General features: G+C 51.0%; 1 protein-coding gene across 1 annotated transcript in view; it reads right to left on the bottom strand.

Moving 5' to 3' along the window:
• VASH2 (vasohibin 2) overlaps positions 1 to 17,445 on the bottom strand; it is a 30,401-nt gene extending 12,956 nt beyond the window's left edge. Inside the window, exons 1-5 of the mRNA XM_080941320.1 lie at positions 17,308 to 17,445; positions 16,338 to 16,737; positions 8,529 to 8,617; positions 5,273 to 5,329; positions 4,558 to 4,632 (exon numbers count right to left, since the gene is read on the bottom strand). Of these exons, the coding sequence (XP_080797446.1) occupies positions 4,558 to 4,632; positions 5,273 to 5,329; positions 8,529 to 8,617; positions 16,338 to 16,613 (497 nt within the window). The 5' untranslated portion in view covers positions 16,614 to 16,737; positions 17,308 to 17,445. The remainder of the gene's footprint in view (positions 1 to 4,557; positions 4,633 to 5,272; positions 5,330 to 8,528; positions 8,618 to 16,337; positions 16,738 to 17,307) is intronic.
• Between the last annotated feature and the right edge of the window lie 1,757 nt (positions 17,446 to 19,202).

The following is a 19,202-nucleotide window of genomic DNA, read 5'->3' as shown; positions in this document are numbered from 1 at the left end:
TGTGTGTGCATGTGAGCACGCATGTGTGGTGTGTGTATATGACTGTGTGCATGTGTGTATGCATGTAGGTGCATGTATGTGTGATGTGCATTCACGGTGTGGTATGTATATATGAGAGTATATGTGTGTGTGTGTGTGCATTCATGGTGTGGTGTGTACGTGTGTGTGTGGAGATCAGAGATCTACCTCCATGTTCCTCTGCCATGCTTACTTTTCAAATCTGGGTCTCTTGTCCTGGAACTCAAACATTCAGATAAGCTGGTTAGCCAGTGATACCCAGGGATCTTCCTGCCTCCACATCTCCAACACTGGGATCATTAATGCAAACCTTAAGGCCTGATTATACATTATAATATATATGTGTGTGTATATATATATATACATATGTGTATATGGATATATATAATATTTCCTGCCTTTTGGGTTATATCTCAAGATATAAGCTCTCAGCTACTGCTTCAGGGCCACATCTTCCTGTTGTGCTCCCAGCCATGATGGTCATGGGCTCACCCTTCGAAACTGTGAGCCCCCAAGTACTCTTCTCCAATAAGTTGCCTTGGTCAGAGTGTGTGACCACAGCAGTGGAGAATAAGGAAGACAGGGACCTTCAGATGACTTTTACATGTACTGGGAAACTATGTCATACAGTGTTAGGGGCTGCAGCCAAGTGCAAAAGCACTTCCCTTGTAAGCATGAGGCCTTAGGTTCAATCCTCAGTACCGCCACAAAAGATGAAATGATGCCCAAGCACACTGGCACAGGCCTGTAGTCCTAGAGGGCTAGAGGAAGTTCAAGGCCAGCCTAAAATACATAGTAAAAACGTCTCAGAACAAAGTGGGAGCTGGAGAGATGGCTCAGTGGTGAGGAGCACTGACAGCTCTTCCAGAGGTTCTGAGTTCAAGTCCCAGCAACCACATGGTGGCTCATAACCATCTGTAATGGGATTCGATCCCTCTTCTGGTGTGTCTGAAGACAACTACAGTGTACTCATATAAAATAATTAAAAAAGCAAAGTAACCACAGTATTTCTTAAAACTTGTTACCAAACAAACCAACTCAGGCTGCTTGCTGGTGGTAACAGTAGCTTCCAATACCAAATGTGCCTCTTCCGAGCAAACACCAGCTCAAGTCCTCCCACAGCAGCTGTTCCTCCCAAATACTTGCCATCATCCAGAGAAGAGTTTTAAGTTTCGTGTGTCCGACAGGCACGGGAAAGTGTGCACACCCCATTAGTTAGCAGTGTACAAAGTGGATGTCCAGGAAGGGATCCTGAACTTGAGGATGAAGTGAGGATGCATAAGACATAGTCTGGGGAGAAAGCTCAGTCTGTAAAGTACTTGGCTTAGTCAATACTCAGACCCCAGATCTGTAATCCCTGGATGGAGGGAGGGAGGGAGGGAGGGAGGGAGGGAGGAAGGCAGGGAGGGAGGGAGGGAGGGAGGGAGGGACGGACAGATAGATGGATGTGCAGACAGACAGACAGATGGACGGACAGTGCCTATGAAACCATACCCAAAGTTGTCCCTGCTTCATTAGATAGAAAAGGACAGGTGACTAAAAGTCAGCCAACCCTGTTTAACAACTTCCCAGCTGTTAAGGAAACCTTGTTTCCCAGGACAGTCAGGAGCTCTAGGAGGCACTGACTGTGACCTGAATCACTCTTCCCAGGGGAAAAGCAGGACACCAGAACACTGACAGAGCAAACCCAGAGATACTCTAAGTCTGGATGAAGGTCTGTGCCAAAGGTCCATCTTCCCTGAGTTGAACATGACAGGCAGAAGTTCCCACGAGCATCACCTGCCTTGTTCTTTTCTGAAATGTCACACAGGTAAGAACAAAGTAAAATCAAGAGCCCTGGCCCAGTGGGTTCCTAGATCTATTATCTACAAGCCCCAGTGTTCTAGATAATTCCAGGGATGTGATGTTCAGATGTGTGATAATGTGCAAAGAACAAAGTGGCCCACACACCCCAGTCCCATGCACCCTACATCCACACACCCACCCCCACACACCCCAGCCCCACATACCCTGCACCCTCTCACCCCAGGCCCACATACTCCGGTCCCACATACCCAAGACTCACACACCCCAGACCCACAAACTCCAGCCCCATGTACCCCAGCCCCACATACCCTGCGCCCTCACACCGCAGGCCTATATACTCTGGTCCCACATACCCCCCACCCACATACCCACTACCCACAAACCCTGATCTCACACATCCCAGGCCCACGTACCTTGGACCTACACAGCCCAGGCCCATATACCCTGTACACTCAGCAGGCAGCCAAAGCGGCTGAGGAGAGCTTGTCTACCCAGGGACAGGTCTGGCCTTGTGTCCTCCACTGGTCTCAGGCCAGTAGCTCCTTAGCCAATGGTTCCCAGAAAGAGGCTCTGCCTACAGCTGTGGCTACTCAAAAGTGGATCCCTGGGCTACCCGACTGCCCACAGCACGCCCTCCTGCTGTGCTCCCTACATGTGTTTCCCCTTTTGATGAGGAGCAAGGAGAAGATCTGGGAGAGGCTTCAGAAAGACTCAAGTTGCCGTTTTCCAAATGCTACAGTACGGATGGACAATCATACTTCAGGTCAGACCCCCATGTTCTCTGCATGAGGCAGACAATCACAAAAGCTCCCTGTCCTGTGAAAAGGTCCACTAGCCGGTGCGTAGCCCTGGCTTTTAATGCCCACCAATATATACCCAAAGTATATACATCACTAAGGATAAGATGCGATGAAAATCTGGAGCCAGAGGTGTAGCTTGGGTCAAGTGCACAACCACGGCACTGAATTTAGTCCCTAGAACCTCAAAGAGCAAAAGCAAAAAAAAGATATAAGAGGGGTGCACACATGAGGGTGGTGGTCAGAGTGTTGGTTCTCAGCTTCCACCTCATTTGAGGCAGGTTCTCTTTGTTGTCCATTGCTCTGTACAGCGAATTATCTGATCCACAGGATTCCAGGGATTTTCTTACCTGCCACCCCACCTCACAGAACCGATGGGGCTACAGATGTCATCTTCCATACCTGGCTTTGTGTAGGTTCTTGGTATTGAACTCGGGTTCTTTGCGTGCACAATAAGAGCTTTAACCTACTGAGATACCTCCCCAACCATCTACCTGACTTTTGAGACAGCGTCTTCCACAGAACCTGGAGCACCCTGGTTTGGCTACACTGGCCCCACAGAGATTCACCTGCCTCTGCCTCCCGAGTGCTAGGATTACAGGCATGTGCCACCACTGCCTAGCTGCACAGCGAGTTCTTTAACAACAGAGCCATCAGAGTGTCACTCACAGCAACAGAGATCAAAGAAGGGCTCATTCATGGGTTCTCTGTGTCCATCTCGGGAAAAGGATTTTGGAGTTCACCTTTGGTCATTTTTTCCTTCTCCTAACTTATCTCCCCAACATTCATGCCACCCAATTTGGGTTCCTAGCATAGATCTGCCTCCTCAAAAGCCCCACACTCCAAATATCCCATCCTGAGTAGCCCAGATCTCATCACCACGTGAGACAGGAGGGCTCCACAGTGCTGCAGCCCGGATGCCTGAGGCCCCATCCCCTCAGCCCATACTGCCTCTGTCCTGGTGCAGGTCACATGCCACAGCCCCATGACCCTTGATTCTTCAAGATCTTCTCCATTTGTGGTTGACTCCCTGTCAACTCCGATGTATGGCTGGCTTCCAAGTCCTGTACACTGAAGCTCCTGCCAGTTCTGGATACCACCTCATCTAACCCAGCCCCATTGCCAAGATCATGGTCCAGGTGTCACCGTTCCCTCCTGTGAGTACTCACAGTGGGCTCTGCAGATCCAGCCCAGCTGCCTTCAACAAGTCCTGTCCGTCCTTCCAAAAGCTACGGAAGACGTGTCCAGGATGAGAACTCAGCCGTCTTCAGCGTCAAAGCTTTCTGAAGGCCACATAGCACAGCATTCAAGACGTCTGGGGCCAGCTAGTATCCCAGCAGCACCTTGTTCTGCTTCCATGGCTATGGTCCCCCAGCCAAATACCCCACAAGAAGACCCATCATTTCTCTGCTATCAGGTGGTGCTCGGTTGCCCTCACCATCAGTCAGGATCATCGCAGCTTTTCTGGACCAAACTCCAGGCAAAGAGCCAAGAGTGCAGTGAAAATGACCGGGTTCCGTGACACACTGCCAACACTTGCTCTTCTCTGCAACCTGCTCTCAGATTTCTCCCGGTGATGGCTCTGAATATTTGCCCTCTTGGCCTTTACCCAACTCTGTATAAGTATCTTTCTTATGACAGTGTCAGATTAATGCAAGAAAAGCCACACGGGTACCCTCCAACGTCCCTCTGAATTTGAACTCTCCCGTAACTGCTGAATCTACAGTCATGAGCCTGACATCTGTCCCAGACAGCTCCACAGATGACAGGTTAGATGAAGCCGGTCCGAAGGAGCCCAACTCTGGTGGTTGTGTTCGACTCCAGCCAGGCCAAATTAAAAGGGGGGGGGGGTCTGATATTTTCCTCCAAGGACACTAAAGACACAACTAGCTCTAGAACAGGGTCACAAGGGGACAGCGCACAGGTTAGAGGATACATTCCCAGGATGACTGCCTCCAGGCATTTGATAGGCAAGGACTCTCGGGTCATCTCTTTCGCTGTCTCCATTAACCTGTGGGACAGAGCACAACGGGTCATCTCGGGACCTATGCAGTCAGTTTGGCTGTCCCTTAGTCCATCGGTCTGTGTGCATGCCCACCTCCACACCAGGGGCTATGCAGGGATCTAGAGAGAAAGGGAACAACTCACTCCCCAGGGAGAACCAAAAGCACATGTACCCCCGACAGAACCGAGATCTTTGTCTGCACCTGTCCCCCAGTTACCTCCAAGGGGGTGGTGTGAGCACCTCCCAGCCTTGAAGCAGGGACGGAGAGGGACAGGTTTGCAGGCCTCTGCTGTCCTGAAAGTCATTCTGGTTCATTTTGCTTTTTGTGTCAGGATCTCTCTATATAGCCCCTGGCTGTATAGATGTAGACCAGGCTGGCCTCAACCTCAGAGATCCACCTTTCTCTCAAGTTCGAGGATTAAAGCTGTGTGCCTCCACACCGGGCCTGGGAGTCAGTCCTGACCACTGAATTTAGCTGCCGAGAGCAACTGGTCCTCAGCCCCACCCACAGCCAGGCCCTGGAGCACCTCCACCTTCTGCAGACTAGAATCCTGGAGCACTAGGACACAGGGACAGATTAGGAGAGGGTGCTGGTGGCTCAGTGATAGGAGAAAAGTCATGTGTCCTCAGATCATGTGCCACTTACCCGCTCAGAGGTCGCATTTTCCTGATTTCAAAGAACTGGGTCCCTGTATGGTTGTATCTGTGTGAAACACGTTAAGGAAAGAGACAAACTCCAGAGTCCTGGTCCCCAGCAGAGGGCCACACAAATTGCCATCTCTCCATGGGATAAGAAAGCACTTGCTTTCCTGGACAGTGGCCAGTGGGGAGCCAACAGCCCGATGTCTCACTGTGCAACCTAGAAATCCATCTTCTAACAGAAGCCTAGGCGCACCTTTGATGTCCGCAGCACTTCAGAGCAGGCTACCTTGTGCTCTGGTTATTTGACTGTGTGTCTTAAATCACACGCTAGACCAGAAGAAGCCTCTGAGAGCTGGGACCTTTCTTTTATCGTCTTTGGATCCCCATAGAGCCTGAAGGAAGAGCAACAATCCTAGGTTAGCAGGTGTTATTAAATAAATGAGAGTTAGAAAATTAATTCACCACCAAGTAGGCAGCTCAGTGGATAAACAAGGGACAGGATAAACAGAAAAGAAAGAAAAAGTAGGACAGAAGGACAGATGGCAAGATGAAAAGAAGGAAAGGAAATGGATGGACAGATGGATAGATGAACGAATAAATGGTAAATAGGTGGGTGCATGTGTGGATGGGTGAATGGACAAAGTATGGTTAGTCGTGTGTGTGTGTGTGTGTGTGTGTGTGTGTGTGTGTGTGTGTGTGTATGGATGGATGTATTATCCTAATCAATGTATCAGGATATGGAAGAAAAAATGGAAGGGTGGACAGCTGGGAGTTAGATGTTTTCAACAGCACATAGAACTTAAGAAAATGTGACTCATTACACATCTAGATGCACACTTGACATCACTAAGCAGATGGCACCTCTATTCATGCCCTGTGCTGATCGACTGCCCAGCTCTCTGGAGCTAGCAAGCCTGGTCTGCCGAGGGGCTGCTCATGTCATGCTTTCTGAGACACAATGTTGAAATATTTAGGATCTTAAAGAAAACTTGGATTATATGTTTTACTTCAAGCAAAATCCTGTTTGTAAAAATGCATGTTGGGAGGCTGTAGATGACTAATGATTTTGTTCACCTAGAGTGCTATGTCCGGTCAGGTGCACAGGACTCACTCCCTATGTGTCCCAGCGGTACAAAAGCAGCTTTGAGGGTGGGAGCTATGAGGGGGCGGGGCCTCATGCTGCCCCCAGAGGAACAAGGCCCCCTCCAGGCGTCTGTCCCACTTCAGATGCTGGATTAGAGGGCCAGAGGTGATCCTAGGAAGCTACCCTGAGCCATGGGTACAGCAGTGTAGGCTTGCTAGGCATTGCTAAAATAAGATATTAAAAATTATTAGTAGTGAAGGAAAGAAAAAGAGGGCTCTTACTGTGAAGTGGTGCTTTTTTTTTTTATACTTTATCAAAGATTTTTGCTCAAACAGTGGGGTTCCCAGTATATTTAAAGCAGAATGCAGTTTCTACAAAGTAAGATCAATCCATACTTAAGTTCTCTAAGTTCCTTGTGGCTAGTAGCTGAGCTTCTGGAAATCTTTCTCTAGCCTTCTCTGTAGGAAACACAGGGCTCCTGGGCAGGTTTCCCATGCCCAGTACAGCCACAGCCTCTTTCTAGACATGCAAAGAGCAGCATTCCAATTCACTGCCTCTTAAATTCTACTCCTGGGGAAGGCAGAGTCAGACCCATCAAAACTCCACTGGCAGCTGAACGCATGTGTAGTTGGGAATGATCCCAAGCAATCCCCATAGGCTGGCACCCATGTCCAGCACAAGACACCCAGACACGGGGTCTGAAGGGAGAGTTTCTACTCTACCTCCCTTGACGATAGCTCCCAAGACCTAAGGACCTGGGCCCTAGGCCACTTGTACTTTCCACTGCTTACCCTGCGGTCGGTAATCTAGGCTAACGCATTCGGCTTTCCTTAAGGAGTCAGAGAAAAAGCGAAAGGGGGGAGGAGCTTCAAGAGCCATGACGAGCTGGGTTTGTGTGACAGGTTTTATATCAGTGTAAGAAAATAATATGCAAAACACATGCAAATTTGTCCCGACCAATGAAGCCCGTGCCAGCTCATTCTCCTTGGGAAGGCCTCGTCCTAGATAGAAGTGAGAGTCGTTCTAACTTTAGGTCACCTAGAATGTTTGGTGACAGTGACACCTGAAAGAAGCTCAGCTCTTGGGGCCTTGGTCGGTTTGGGAAGGTGTTTGTGTCTCTCAGCTACCACCAGCAACCCACGTAGAATCTCAGGAGAAAAAAAGGCGATACCCAATAATTCTGGTGGGGCCCTGGGCTGCCAGCCTCTGTCTGGAGGAAGCTAGCATCTCCAACTGAGGCAGAAACTGACAGGCTAATAAAAAAAATCAATCCTAATGAACAGAGCAGGTGCTGTTCCCCAGAATGCAGGGCAGCCCTGGGAAGGTGCTGCTGTCTGGTTCCTTCAGGAGACTGTGGCAAAGAATGGGGGAATACCAGCTCCATGCTTCCTTAAGTTCTCTGATCCTCAAGGCTGAAGAGAAGCAAGCAGAAAGCAAGCCAACAAGCCTGGGCCTCTCCACACAGTCAACCCAAGCACATCCGCCTGAGAAGTATCCCGGAGAGGGTTCGAATCTCATGCCTGTGCTGGTGAACAGCAGAAGCCATATAAGGCCATTACCTCCGCCCCTTTGTCCCCACAGTGCTGGAACTAACCAACCCTGACTGTAAACAACTCAAGGGCACTGTGGCAACCAAAAAAGCATGTCTGACCAAACCCTCAGGCTCCTCAGTAGCTCTTTGAGTTCTAGCTGAGACAGAGGTCCCACTGCAGAGCCCCCCCCCCAAACCCTGCACGTACAACTGGGATAAAATCACCTACCTGGCTTGTTTGGGATCATGAGAGATCAGGAATGAATTAAATCAAGTGAGAGACGGAAGAGAAGGAAGGTCAGGAGAAAAGGAGATGGCTGTCATATGGAAAAGGAAGAATGGAACAAGTGGAAAAAATGGAAGGTCGGAAAGAAAGGATGTTGGAGAGGCAGAGTCAGAGAAGGAGGGGAAAGAAGTCTCGGCCTGAAGGTAGAACAACTTCACCTCTGGGAGACGAGCCCTGTCCGTTCTTTCTGCTCGCTGCTATCACGGGCTATAAGCTCTCACCCAAGGGTGCTCTTCAACACCTGTCCTCACCAGCCTTAGAGAGCTTTGGACAACCAAAGGTAACAGACATTCTGCCAAGCTTACAAGCACCACACCCATCCCTTGTCTGGGATGCTCAGCCCCTGGCTGGAAGGATACTGTAGTGTCTTCATGTAATTCTGGATGGCCTGGAGCCAGTCTGGGATCGTCATGGACAACCTGTAGTTTGGGACCTGGGGGATTGAAGGCTACAAAGAGACAGAGAGAGGGACTCCTGTTATCGAGGGGTTGCCTTGGTCCAGCTCCTGGGGCAGGCATGGGGCTGAAACCAAGGGACAGCTGCTCACAGGAGCACTCAGTATAGTCCCCCTGTTGATATGACACCTCCCCTACACCATCTCTCCCTAAGATAGTTGTTCCACCATTGAAGGGCCCTCTCAGCTCCCTCCAGATATACACCACTCAGAGCTCTGGTTCTCAGTGGCCCTCCTGACATCGAGTGTAACACAGTTAGCCTTCTCTGTGGGAACGTAACTTCCTTGTTGAGGCCAGGGATCATGTCCTCTGGAGTCTCCCACTGAGATTGGCCCAGAATGGACCCCAACGTGCTTTACCAATTTGAATATTTTTTTATCTCATGAATATTAATTAGCATAGCTAACAGTGACCCTTTTATATGTGCTTCCCTCTTGAACATTGTTGACACAAGCCACGAGGCAAATGGCAGAATGGAACACCAGCCATGGGCATTGTTTCTCAATCCCACACTCCTCACACGCCCACTGCTTTCTCTACTTAGTCCCCTTCCAGAGTTCGAGATTAAGTAAGGCCCTCTCCTTGTCTCCACTCTCCCCAGGTAAGTGTTATGCCCCTGCCTCATGAACCTTCTTATTTTATTCTCAGGGCAGCCCAGTCAGTTCTCCCAAGTGCCTCCAGTCAGCAAACTGCTCCCAAGACATGAGGACGCCAGCCAGCCAGAAACACATTAGGGTTTGTTTATCCCCCTCTGACTCCTCATTTTCTCCATGTCTGTGGTGGGCCACGTCATTGGTGACAAGAAACTTGTTCCCTCTGGATGCAGGTTTGAGAAAGGAGGCTCTTCTAGGCATTAGCTTCTTCAATAAGAAGCAGAAAGAGTGGAAATCATGATTACTCTCATCCTTGGAGAAAACAGGGCCAGCTTTGCAAACAGAAGGGGAAGTGGCTAGCAAGCGGAGCTGTGGACAGCCTAGCTGGGCAGCAGAGCCAGACACCACCTAAGAAGTCCCTGGTTCTCCAGGCACAGGTTCCGCCATGCAGTGACAGATGGGCACAGGGTAGCAGGCTGTTCGCCATTTGTGTGACTGTGGCTGTATTTACTGCAAACATTCTCTGCTGATAGTTTCCTCTCGGTGCCTCTACTCATTGAGGCATTCTAAATTCATAGAAACTGTCCCTTCAGCTGGAAGGGAAGCAGTCACACTTGGCACATCCAAACCAAGACACTGTGTGTGTGAGCTTGAGTGTGACTATGTGGGGACACACACAGGCCTGACTGTTCTGCAAGCTACATTTTCTCCCTGACACCTCACTCAAACTCCCTGTCTGAGAGTCACTTTGGAGGGGAAAAGGCTCCAACATGAAGAACATATGTTCCCATAACTTCATTCCCTCTCTCTCTCTCTCTCTCTCTTTCTCTCTCTCTCTCTCTCTCACACACACACACACACACACACACACACACACACACACACATACACACACACACACACACAGAGAGAGAGAGAGAGAGAGAGAGAGAGAGAGAGAGAGAGTGAGAGATAAATGCACACCCACAAACTCACACATTGAATTCTCTGTCCAACAAACACTAACAGTTGTGAAGACTTCCTTGTTTTTGTGCAGCAACACCCACAGGTCTACCAAACCTACGTAACAACCAGCCAGAGGTTTCAGAGAGAGGTGAGAAGAGAAAGTAGGCCAAGGAACAGACCGACCCTTCCTCAGCATCTCCACGTGGTGAGCTCTAGGTCAGGTACGGAGCGGGAAGCATGGAAGTAGAGAAGGAAGGAAGGGAGAGGGAAACCCCATGGGGAAAGGTGGAGAGATGTGAGACTGAGTTCTCGAACACGCAGCCTGTGACTTGGCTCAGAGTCCACTGTGGGAGCTAAGCTGACCACCGAGTTACTTCCAGCCCCCTCCATCCTAGGGATCCCACAGAGCAGGGTATGAAGCAGGACTCAGAAGGCAGCTGGGCCTCAGAATAGCAACCAATGGCGCCCAAGGGATTTAGCAAAACAGCTGCACAGTTACCTCAGATGTCTGTGGTCACACTTGCTCCAAAGCAGGAGGACAAATGCAAGCGTTCCCCACATGGGCTAAAGCAGGGCTGTGGTGGGGAATGCCAAGGTGACTCACTGCAAGATAGCATCAGCTGCAATTCACCCTGATGTCAGGCAAGCTGGCTGGGGCTCATCTCTGGGCAACATCGAACAGCACCTTAGGCAGCCAATATTCCTGCTGGATCTAAATGTAAGCCAGAGGCCCCAAGGTGTTATGATGACATACACAATGGTTCAAATCCCTGCTCTGTCTCCTACCAGCTGTGGCCATGGCAGGACCCCAGAGATTTCACTTGTATCCAGATAAATAGCAACACTGCGTCTTCTGCCCTTGGAGCTGCAGCAAGGACAGCGGCCTGCTGTGTGAGAAGGTAGCAGGGCAGGTGCTGCACACAGGGTACAGGTGTAAACTGGGCCATTATCCATCATTGACAGGCTCCCAGGAGCTGGACCAGAGAGGCTCAGAATGAGTGGGGACGCCAGTTCCTAGGCACACAACCCTGGGGTCTCACTTCTTGAGGACATCTTCCTACCCAAGAGTAGATAAAAGCATCCACTCCATTGCCAAGTTCAGCACATGCTGCTGAGGGGATGCTTGGTGTCCTTAGTTCATGGAAACTCACAGGCAGTGATCAGAAAGCCCATTAGGCATCAGTGAGAAATCAGGGTTCACTCTGTGCAGACAGAACAAATAAATAAAGCTCCATCCTAACACAGACAACTGCTACTCCATTTCCCAAAGCAGGCACAGACTGGGGGACACACTAACATAGGGGTAAGTCCTAAAGTAAACTAGCCTCAAAACAGCCAGTACTGGGCCAGGGAGACAGCTCAGCACGGGGCTTTTGTAGGCAAACCTGATGACCTGAGTTCAATCACAGAACCCACATGGCGAAAGGTGACCGACACCTGTCTGATCTTACATGTGTGTCTGGAACTTTCTATCACTGACAAAGCTTATAACCAGCTTATAAAGAACAAAGGTTGTTTTGTCTCACGGTTTCAGAGTTCGTGATCACTTGTGACTATAGTTTTAGACCTGCAGTAGTGTATCATGGAGGGAGCATGGAGGGTTCACTTCATGGAATCTAAGAAAGCGGGTGGGGGGGGAGCCAGTGTTCTGATTCTAGGGCACACTACCCAGTGACTTAAGTCCTTCCTGCTAGGCGTCATACCCTAAGAGCACCATAGGCTGGGGGCAAACCCTTCAACAGGTGGGCCTTTGGGGACATTCAGGATCTGAACATCAACAGCCATACACTCAAAATGGTTGAAAGGGGGCTGGAGAGATGGCTCAGTGGTTAGAGCACTGACTGCTCTTCCAGAGGTCCTGAGTTCAAATCCCACCAACCACATGGTGGCTCACAACCATCTGTAATGAGATCTGATGCCCTCTTCTGCTGTGTCTGAGGACAGCTACAGTATACTTTTATATAATAAATAAATCATTTAAAAAAAAAAAGAAAAAAAGAAAATGGTTGAAAGGTAAATCCATATCCTGTATTTTACCATAATAAGCAAGGTCACAAAAAGTGTTTTACTAAAGGGGAAATGCAAATAATGACTCTGGAAAAGGTTAAGCTCACTAATAAACACAAACTAAGGCTCTGTAAAATGTCATCCTCCGCTCTTCCCGTTAGTCCGAATACTCTGAAAAGCAGATCACCGTTCTGGTGAGGAAGCCCAGGGAAGCTTAAAGGATTTAGAAGAAGAGGGTATACAGTGGGCAGGGAAGGACAATGAGACCACAGAGTCTGGTGGGTGGCCTCTCCACTTCTTGCCAAACAAGAGAGCTGACAGAAGGCAAGATGGAGGCCCACAGGTGAGCACAGGCCTGTAAGTGACATATGCCATAAAGGAAGGGAAGCCAGGCCTGAAGGACGGAGGCAGCAAGAGGCCCCAGCAGGAACAACCTTTGATAAGAACAAGGAGAAACCAAAGCATTTCTTTCACTGCATAGACAGCAAGGGAAAAAAAAATCCTGGAGTCCTGGGAGAAGCGGCATGGAGCAGTCACAATCCAGGATGGCCCCAGGCTCATGCATCAGAGGGCCCAGCCTGTGATCTGGGACTGAGGTCCTAGAGTCACATTTTGGGAGGATTCAGACAGACAAGAGGGATAGTTCTAAATCCAGGGCATGGAAGGGAGGGAGCATCCTGAGAGCGCACGGTGCAGAGGCAGAGCCTGCAGAGAGTCTCGGATCTCTGCTCACACCTCACAAAGGCAGCTCACAGCCCTCTGATGTGAACTCTTTCCGAATTTGGAATCACAGTGAAAATGAGACACACCCGGGTGGGGGCTGCGGGAAACCGAGTGGCATTTCCTGCTAAGGGCTCCAGTGTCCTGCCTCAGAAGAGCTGACCTCTAGACATTAGGAGGCCCTAGAGCCAGACCTAGAAGGGCCAGTTGCTCCTTCTGCACCTGCCTCTCTGTCACTCTCTCTGCCCATCCTGTGGAACCCCAGTGACTTTTGATCTTTTTCTTAAATTATCCCAGTAAAAAAACCCGGACTGGTCAGGTGCTCCGCTTGGCTCAGTAACCACTTGTAGAGAAGAATGCAGATCTCATGTGATACCCACCCCCACCCACTCTTTCCTACCCAGGCGCTCAGACTTACTCTGGTCCCTCACAGAACATCCTGGACACGCCATCCGCGCCTCCTCACAGACCCTGGGAACTTGCTCCGGATTCTATCTTGCCTCAGTCCACATTCTGTTGCTGTAGTAGTTACTCCCAAACTCACCAGTCCTCCAGCACCACTCACTGTCCCACCACCGCCTTCGGTGCAAATTCCTCGCAGCATGGTGTTAGTTTGGCTAAAGGAGAATGACTTGGCCCCGGGAGAGACTGCCAAGGCCTGGAGTTGGAAAGGAACAGTGTCTGACAGAGCAGCTTCACATGCCTGTGCCTGGGCAGGAGCCAGGGTTTGAGGGATATTGTGGCCAGGAGGTACCAGTGATGGGGTTGTGGATCAAGAGCCAGTGAAACTCAGCACTCACTGGAAAGGATGGAGAAGTTCCAGCCTCAGTGGAGTGAATTTAAGACTAACCTAGGCTACATAAGAACCTCTTAGAAACCAAAACCAAATAAGCAATACTGGGAAATGAAATCATATAGTCTTATTCAAGTTTAAAGATCCCTTGTCACCAGAGGTAGTGGGACATGCTATAAGCCCAGAATTCAGAATGCTGAGGCAAGAGGATCATAAATTTGAGGGCTAGCCTCAGATATAATGAAGGCTAGCCTCAGATATAACCAAGACCCCATCAACAAACAGAAATGGGGCTGGAGAGATGGCTCAGTGATGAAGAGCACTGGCTGCTCTTGTAGAGAACTGGGTTTAAATCCCAGTTCCCATGGTGACTCACGACTGTCTCTAACTCCTGTCTTAGAGGATCCAACACCTTCTTCTCACCTTTGTGGGTATTCATGCACATGGTGTACAGACACTGATGCCAGCAAAGCACTCATACACATAAAATAAATCTTCAACTATTTTAAAAATAAACAAAGAGGACCAGGCAGGAGGAAGAGACAGTCAGACAACTATGAGTTAGAGCCCAGCCTGGTCTACATAGCCAGTCCCAGGACAGCCAAGGCTTCTGTGTGAGATCCTATCTCAAAAAAAAAAAATAAATAAATAAATAAATAAATAAATAAATAAATCCAAACAAACAACACCCCCCAAAAAACCTGACCAAAACAGAAACAACAAAATTAAAGCAAGCAAGTGCCTTCACTGGGCTGAGGGAGTCCTGACTTATCAGCAACTGTCAGGAGGCTCTTGGTTACAATGAGAACACTACAAGATACATATAAGAACAGGAAATGGGTCCTGTTCTTGTATTTTTCTTTTTTGAAACAAGGTCTCACTACACATTGTAGGCTGGCTTTGAACTCAGTAGAGGGCCCAAGATAGCCTTGAATTTCTAATCTTCTTGCCTCTTCCTCCTGAGTGCTGAGAGTACAGATATTCGCCACCACTCCTGACTGGAATATTCTTGTATAAAAAGGAAACACTCAAGTTACAATCCTGGAAGCATCAAGTGTCAGTCTTGGGGAGTGGACACTTAGAATATTGCATCTGTGGCAAATCTGCCATGGTCCTAGAAAGAGCAGACAGACATGAAAAAAAAAAGAGAAGGAAAAGGAAGATGAAGAGGAGGAGGGGTAGGGGGAGGCGAAAAAGGAAAAGGATCAGGGAGGAGGGAAGAGAGGAGGGGGAAGGAAGAGGAGGCCAGAGAACAGAGGCAGAGTCCCACTGTCTCACTCACACCCCTGCCTCCCTCTCAGGGGGACTCGAGAGACATGGTCACCAATGGTAAGATCCAATACTTGTCTCATAGAGAAGGGCTTCCACACATGGAACTCGGGTCAGGATGAAGGGGCAGTGAGGGAGGTGCAGGATTCAAAAGCCACTCAAGACAGTGGCATCCAATCTCCGACCCCTCTGCCCAACTCTCCCACGTTTAAGGACTCTGGTGACTCTTGCTAAGCAGAGAAAGTTGCTGAAGTCAGAGCCAAGGCTGCTCATGTTGGAGAGCAGGAATCATTACTGCTGATGCCCCCACAGACAAGCTTCCAGCTCTGGCTAGCTCCAGTTTGGACAGAATAAACTCCCTGCCTAGCAAGGTAATGAAACACAATGAAGCAGGAAGCAGAGAGCCTCCTCCACTTCCCCAAGGGCGCGCGCACACACACACACACACACACACACACACACACAGCCTCCTGGCCTGCAGGCTTGTATGCTCAGCTGTCACCAGGCAGGACCAGGAGTGACTGCAGCCATGACTCTGGGGTGTGTGATTCCTGCATCTTCTCAGGAATCTTGCTCAGCAAATGGGGTCCCTAGGGTCCAGGGAAGCCATCTCCAAGGCTTTCATTTTCTATAACAGGACACTCCCACCAGGGGACACGTCTGTCTGTAACCATATCCTTGGCCACTGAGCTCAGTCTCTCCCTGGCTCCTCTCCAGAGTAAAAAGAGAGCTTCACTTGGTGTCTCCCTTTACCCCAGAGACTAATTCATCCTGTGTCCTGGAAAGTCCCTTTAAGCCACAGCCAAACGCTTCCTTGGCACCAGATAAGCTGGTAAGAGACAGGTCACTGATCTCTAAGTTTCAGAGAAAAAATTCAAAAATCTCTGTAATCAAAAAAAAGGGGGGGGGGGGAGGAAGAGGAGCAGGAGGAGAGGAAGAGGAAGACGATGAAGATAATTAGCAAAAACTCTAGAAATGATTCACACTGAAAATTCTGGCTGATTGATTACAAATTCACTCACGGCTCCATAAATCACGGCTAGGGGCACAGGGGGAAGGGAAAGGAAAAAGTAAAACACGAAAGGAGGGCAGGCAGTGTGGACCCTGGAGTTCGATGCTTTCTTGGAGTGGCTGGTGTTGACCTGGTGACATTAGCTGCTGATGAAGATATTACACGAGCTGAGTACATAATGGATTTGGCTCAGTTCTACCTCACAGCCAAGCCAGCAAGCCCCCTGCCTGTCCCTCTTGGCAGCAGAACAGGGAGATAGGACTCAGTAGCTGGACATGAGGTACATTCTCTCTGCTCTCCCCAGGATGAGTCAGTCCCATCCCGCCAATCTCGACCATCCGTCCCATCCCACCCTCCCCAGCCAAGCCACTGACCTTAGCCAGGAAGGCAGCATTTCTGATGGCGCCTACCATCTCTCCCCCTCTGGGGTGGACCTTGGCAACATGCAGCCACATCCGTTCCCAGGTGTGGCTGTCGATCGGGAACCCGCTCTTGTTCACGTGGAACAGCACCCCGCCGTCTTTGTCCTCCTCTTCCGAGCCCCCACTGGTGGCGAGGCTCACCGGCCGCGCGTGGCTGCTCCGGGACCGGGTGCCTTTGGTGCTTTTGGGGTGGGGGCAGCGGTGAGTGTCGGCGGCGGAGCCGGTCATGGCGAGGGGCACGCGGTGAGGGGGCAGAGGACGCGGGCACGCCGGGGATCAGGGCCCCGCGGGGGTGGACTTTAACTCTCGCAGCCGCAAGATGCGCGAAGGGAACCCTGCTCACTGGCTGGGCCTGAAAGCAGTGGAAACAGCAGACCCTGCGGCTCAATAAGACAGGCATGGGGGTTCCCGCCCACCTCACCCCACCCCCGCCTCCCTGCCCCAGACCCACCCCCTCAGGACTCACGCGAGCCTCCAGCCCAGCCGACTACCTAGCAAGGCGGCTGGAAAGACGCCACGAAGCCTCACACCCAGCTGCACTCGGGGATGGGGAGGCATGCAAGGAGCGCGGGGTGAGGAGGGGACGGGGTAGGAAGAAGCAAGACAGCTGGGTAGCAAGAAGACTCGAGGGTCCCCTCCAGCTTCACGCATCCCTGGGTCCCCAGATGTGGTGGACTGCCACCGACCCAGAGCGAGAGGGCACGTGAGCGCCCGGGGCCAGGGCGAGGGCGCCGCAGCAGCCTCCGCTTGTTAAGGAGGCCTGGCGTCTTCCCGGAAGCCCCCCGAACTCTGGCGCGCGAGGGGCGGCTCCAGCCGGGGTTCCCGGGCAAGCGCAGCGCCGCCCCCTTCCCGCGGGTCCCGCGCGGGCACCGCGAGTGGGAACTGCGGGCCGCCACGACGCGCGCGGGGCCCGGGGACCCACCTCGGGCCGGCCTCATTGCTGCAGAAGGCTGTTGGAGGTGAGGCGGTTGTCGCCTCATTCCATATCCCATTCTCGAATGTTATTCTGTGACATATAACTGAGTCACCCGGGCAGCCGCCGATGTTCCGAATGCGGCCATTGGACACCGCAACAAAGAGGGGCGGGTCCTGAGCTTGGGACTCTACAACCCGGGGCTGTGCAGCTCTGCGATTGGTTCCAGGGTTCCCTGGCGGGAGGGGATCCGAGTTAGGGAAGCTGGGCTGCCACGCGAAATCCGATGCTGCGGTGTCCTGGGAGCACCGCGGAGCTGGAACGACTGTCCAGGGACTAAGTAAGATCCAGTTTCCCTTGGGCAACAGCAGCTGAGGCCCGGAGATGCGATTCAGGGGTCTGGCGTTGGAGCAGTGTTCGTCGAGGAGCTGGGCACAGTGACTGGGTCCTACACAGGGCTCTGGGAAGGCCCAACCTTAATACTTACCAAATTCCTCCATTACAAGTTTCTCCCCAGATTAACAAGTGGGTACAACCTTGCATCCTCTGTTAGTAGACGTGGATAACAAGGTTCCTCAACCCAAGCTGCTGTGAGACACGAGGCCCGTCAAGCCCCCTTCAGTTTTGCTGTAGCCACTGTTTTGTAAAGGGATGCTTGAAGCCAAGGGAGCGGCCTGCCCACAGCTTCCCCCTCCTCTTGTCTTCTTTATCTTTTCTTACTTTTGTGGTGTCACAGCAACCAGGCTAGTCTCAGACTTGCCATACAGAGAAATGATGAACTTGAACTCCTGGTCCTGTCTTCACCTTCCCAGGACTGGAATTCCAGGGACTTTACATGGTACCCAATGTGCCAAAGGAGCTGCATCCCCAGCCACGAAATATTTCTCCCTCCCCCTCCCCCTCTCCCCCCCCCCGTTCCCCGTCTCCCCTCCCCCTCTCCCTCCCCCTCCCCCTCTCCCTCCCCCTCTCCCTCCCCCTCTCCCTCCCCCTCTCCCTCCCCCTCTCCCTCTCTGCCCCCGTTCCCCCTCTCCCCTCCCTCCCCCTCCCCCCTCCCTCCCTCCCTCTCTCTCTCTCTCTCTCTCTCTCTCTCCCCCTCCCTCTCTTTCTCCCTCCTTGCGTGCCTGTGTGTGTGTGTGTGTGTGTGTGTGTGTGTGTGTGTATGTTTATCGTGAGGCTGGAGCGTTGGCTGAGTTAAGGTTACTGTCTTTACAGAAGACCAGCGCCTAGGTTTCAGCTCCCATTTTCAGCTCCAGAGGATCACACAAGTTGGGTCTCTTGGGCACCTGGATGCTCACGCTTGTGCTGACTCCACATATACGCCGTGACATGTAATTTAAAACCATTAGAAATAAATCTCTTAAAACCTTTTGCCTTTTGCATTTGTCGTATGTTAAGTCTGTACGTGTGTATGTGTGTGGAGTGTGTGAACGTGTGTATACATGTATGTGGAGATCAGCAGAGTGCTGGTGGCCATTCTCTCCTTACACCACGTAGGTTCCAGGGGTCAAACTCAGGACCTCAGGCTTGGTGGCCAGCCAGTATGCACTGAGCCATCTCGCCAGCCCAGAGTACCTTTTTCTTAATAGTATCTTCCTTCTTGCTTCCTTCATCCCTCCTTCCCTCCCTCTCTCCTTTCCTCCCAGTCTTTTTTCTTTTATTTCAAGAAAGAATATGCTGAAGTGGAAGAAGCCACAGACTGCTGACCCAACAAGTCTAGGTTTGTCTCTTGCTGAGTTATATAAGCCTGGACACACAATTCATCTGCTCTGAGCCTTCCCTTATCTGTCTGAAAGGAGGAAAACCAGAGGCCCTTTGGCTCCTAGGTCATATGACTGTGGCCTGCTTTTTTGGGGAACTCCTAGGAGCCTGTCTGTTACAGCCTTGCTGTCAACTTTAGGTCCACT

Source organism: Micromys minutus, assembly GCF_963924665.1.
Source record: "Micromys minutus genome assembly, chromosome: 1".
NCBI lineage: Eukaryota > Metazoa > Chordata > Mammalia > Rodentia > Muridae > Micromys > Micromys minutus.
Note: the sequence above shows the minus strand (reverse complement) of the source record. Positions and strands in the feature narration are given on the sequence as shown.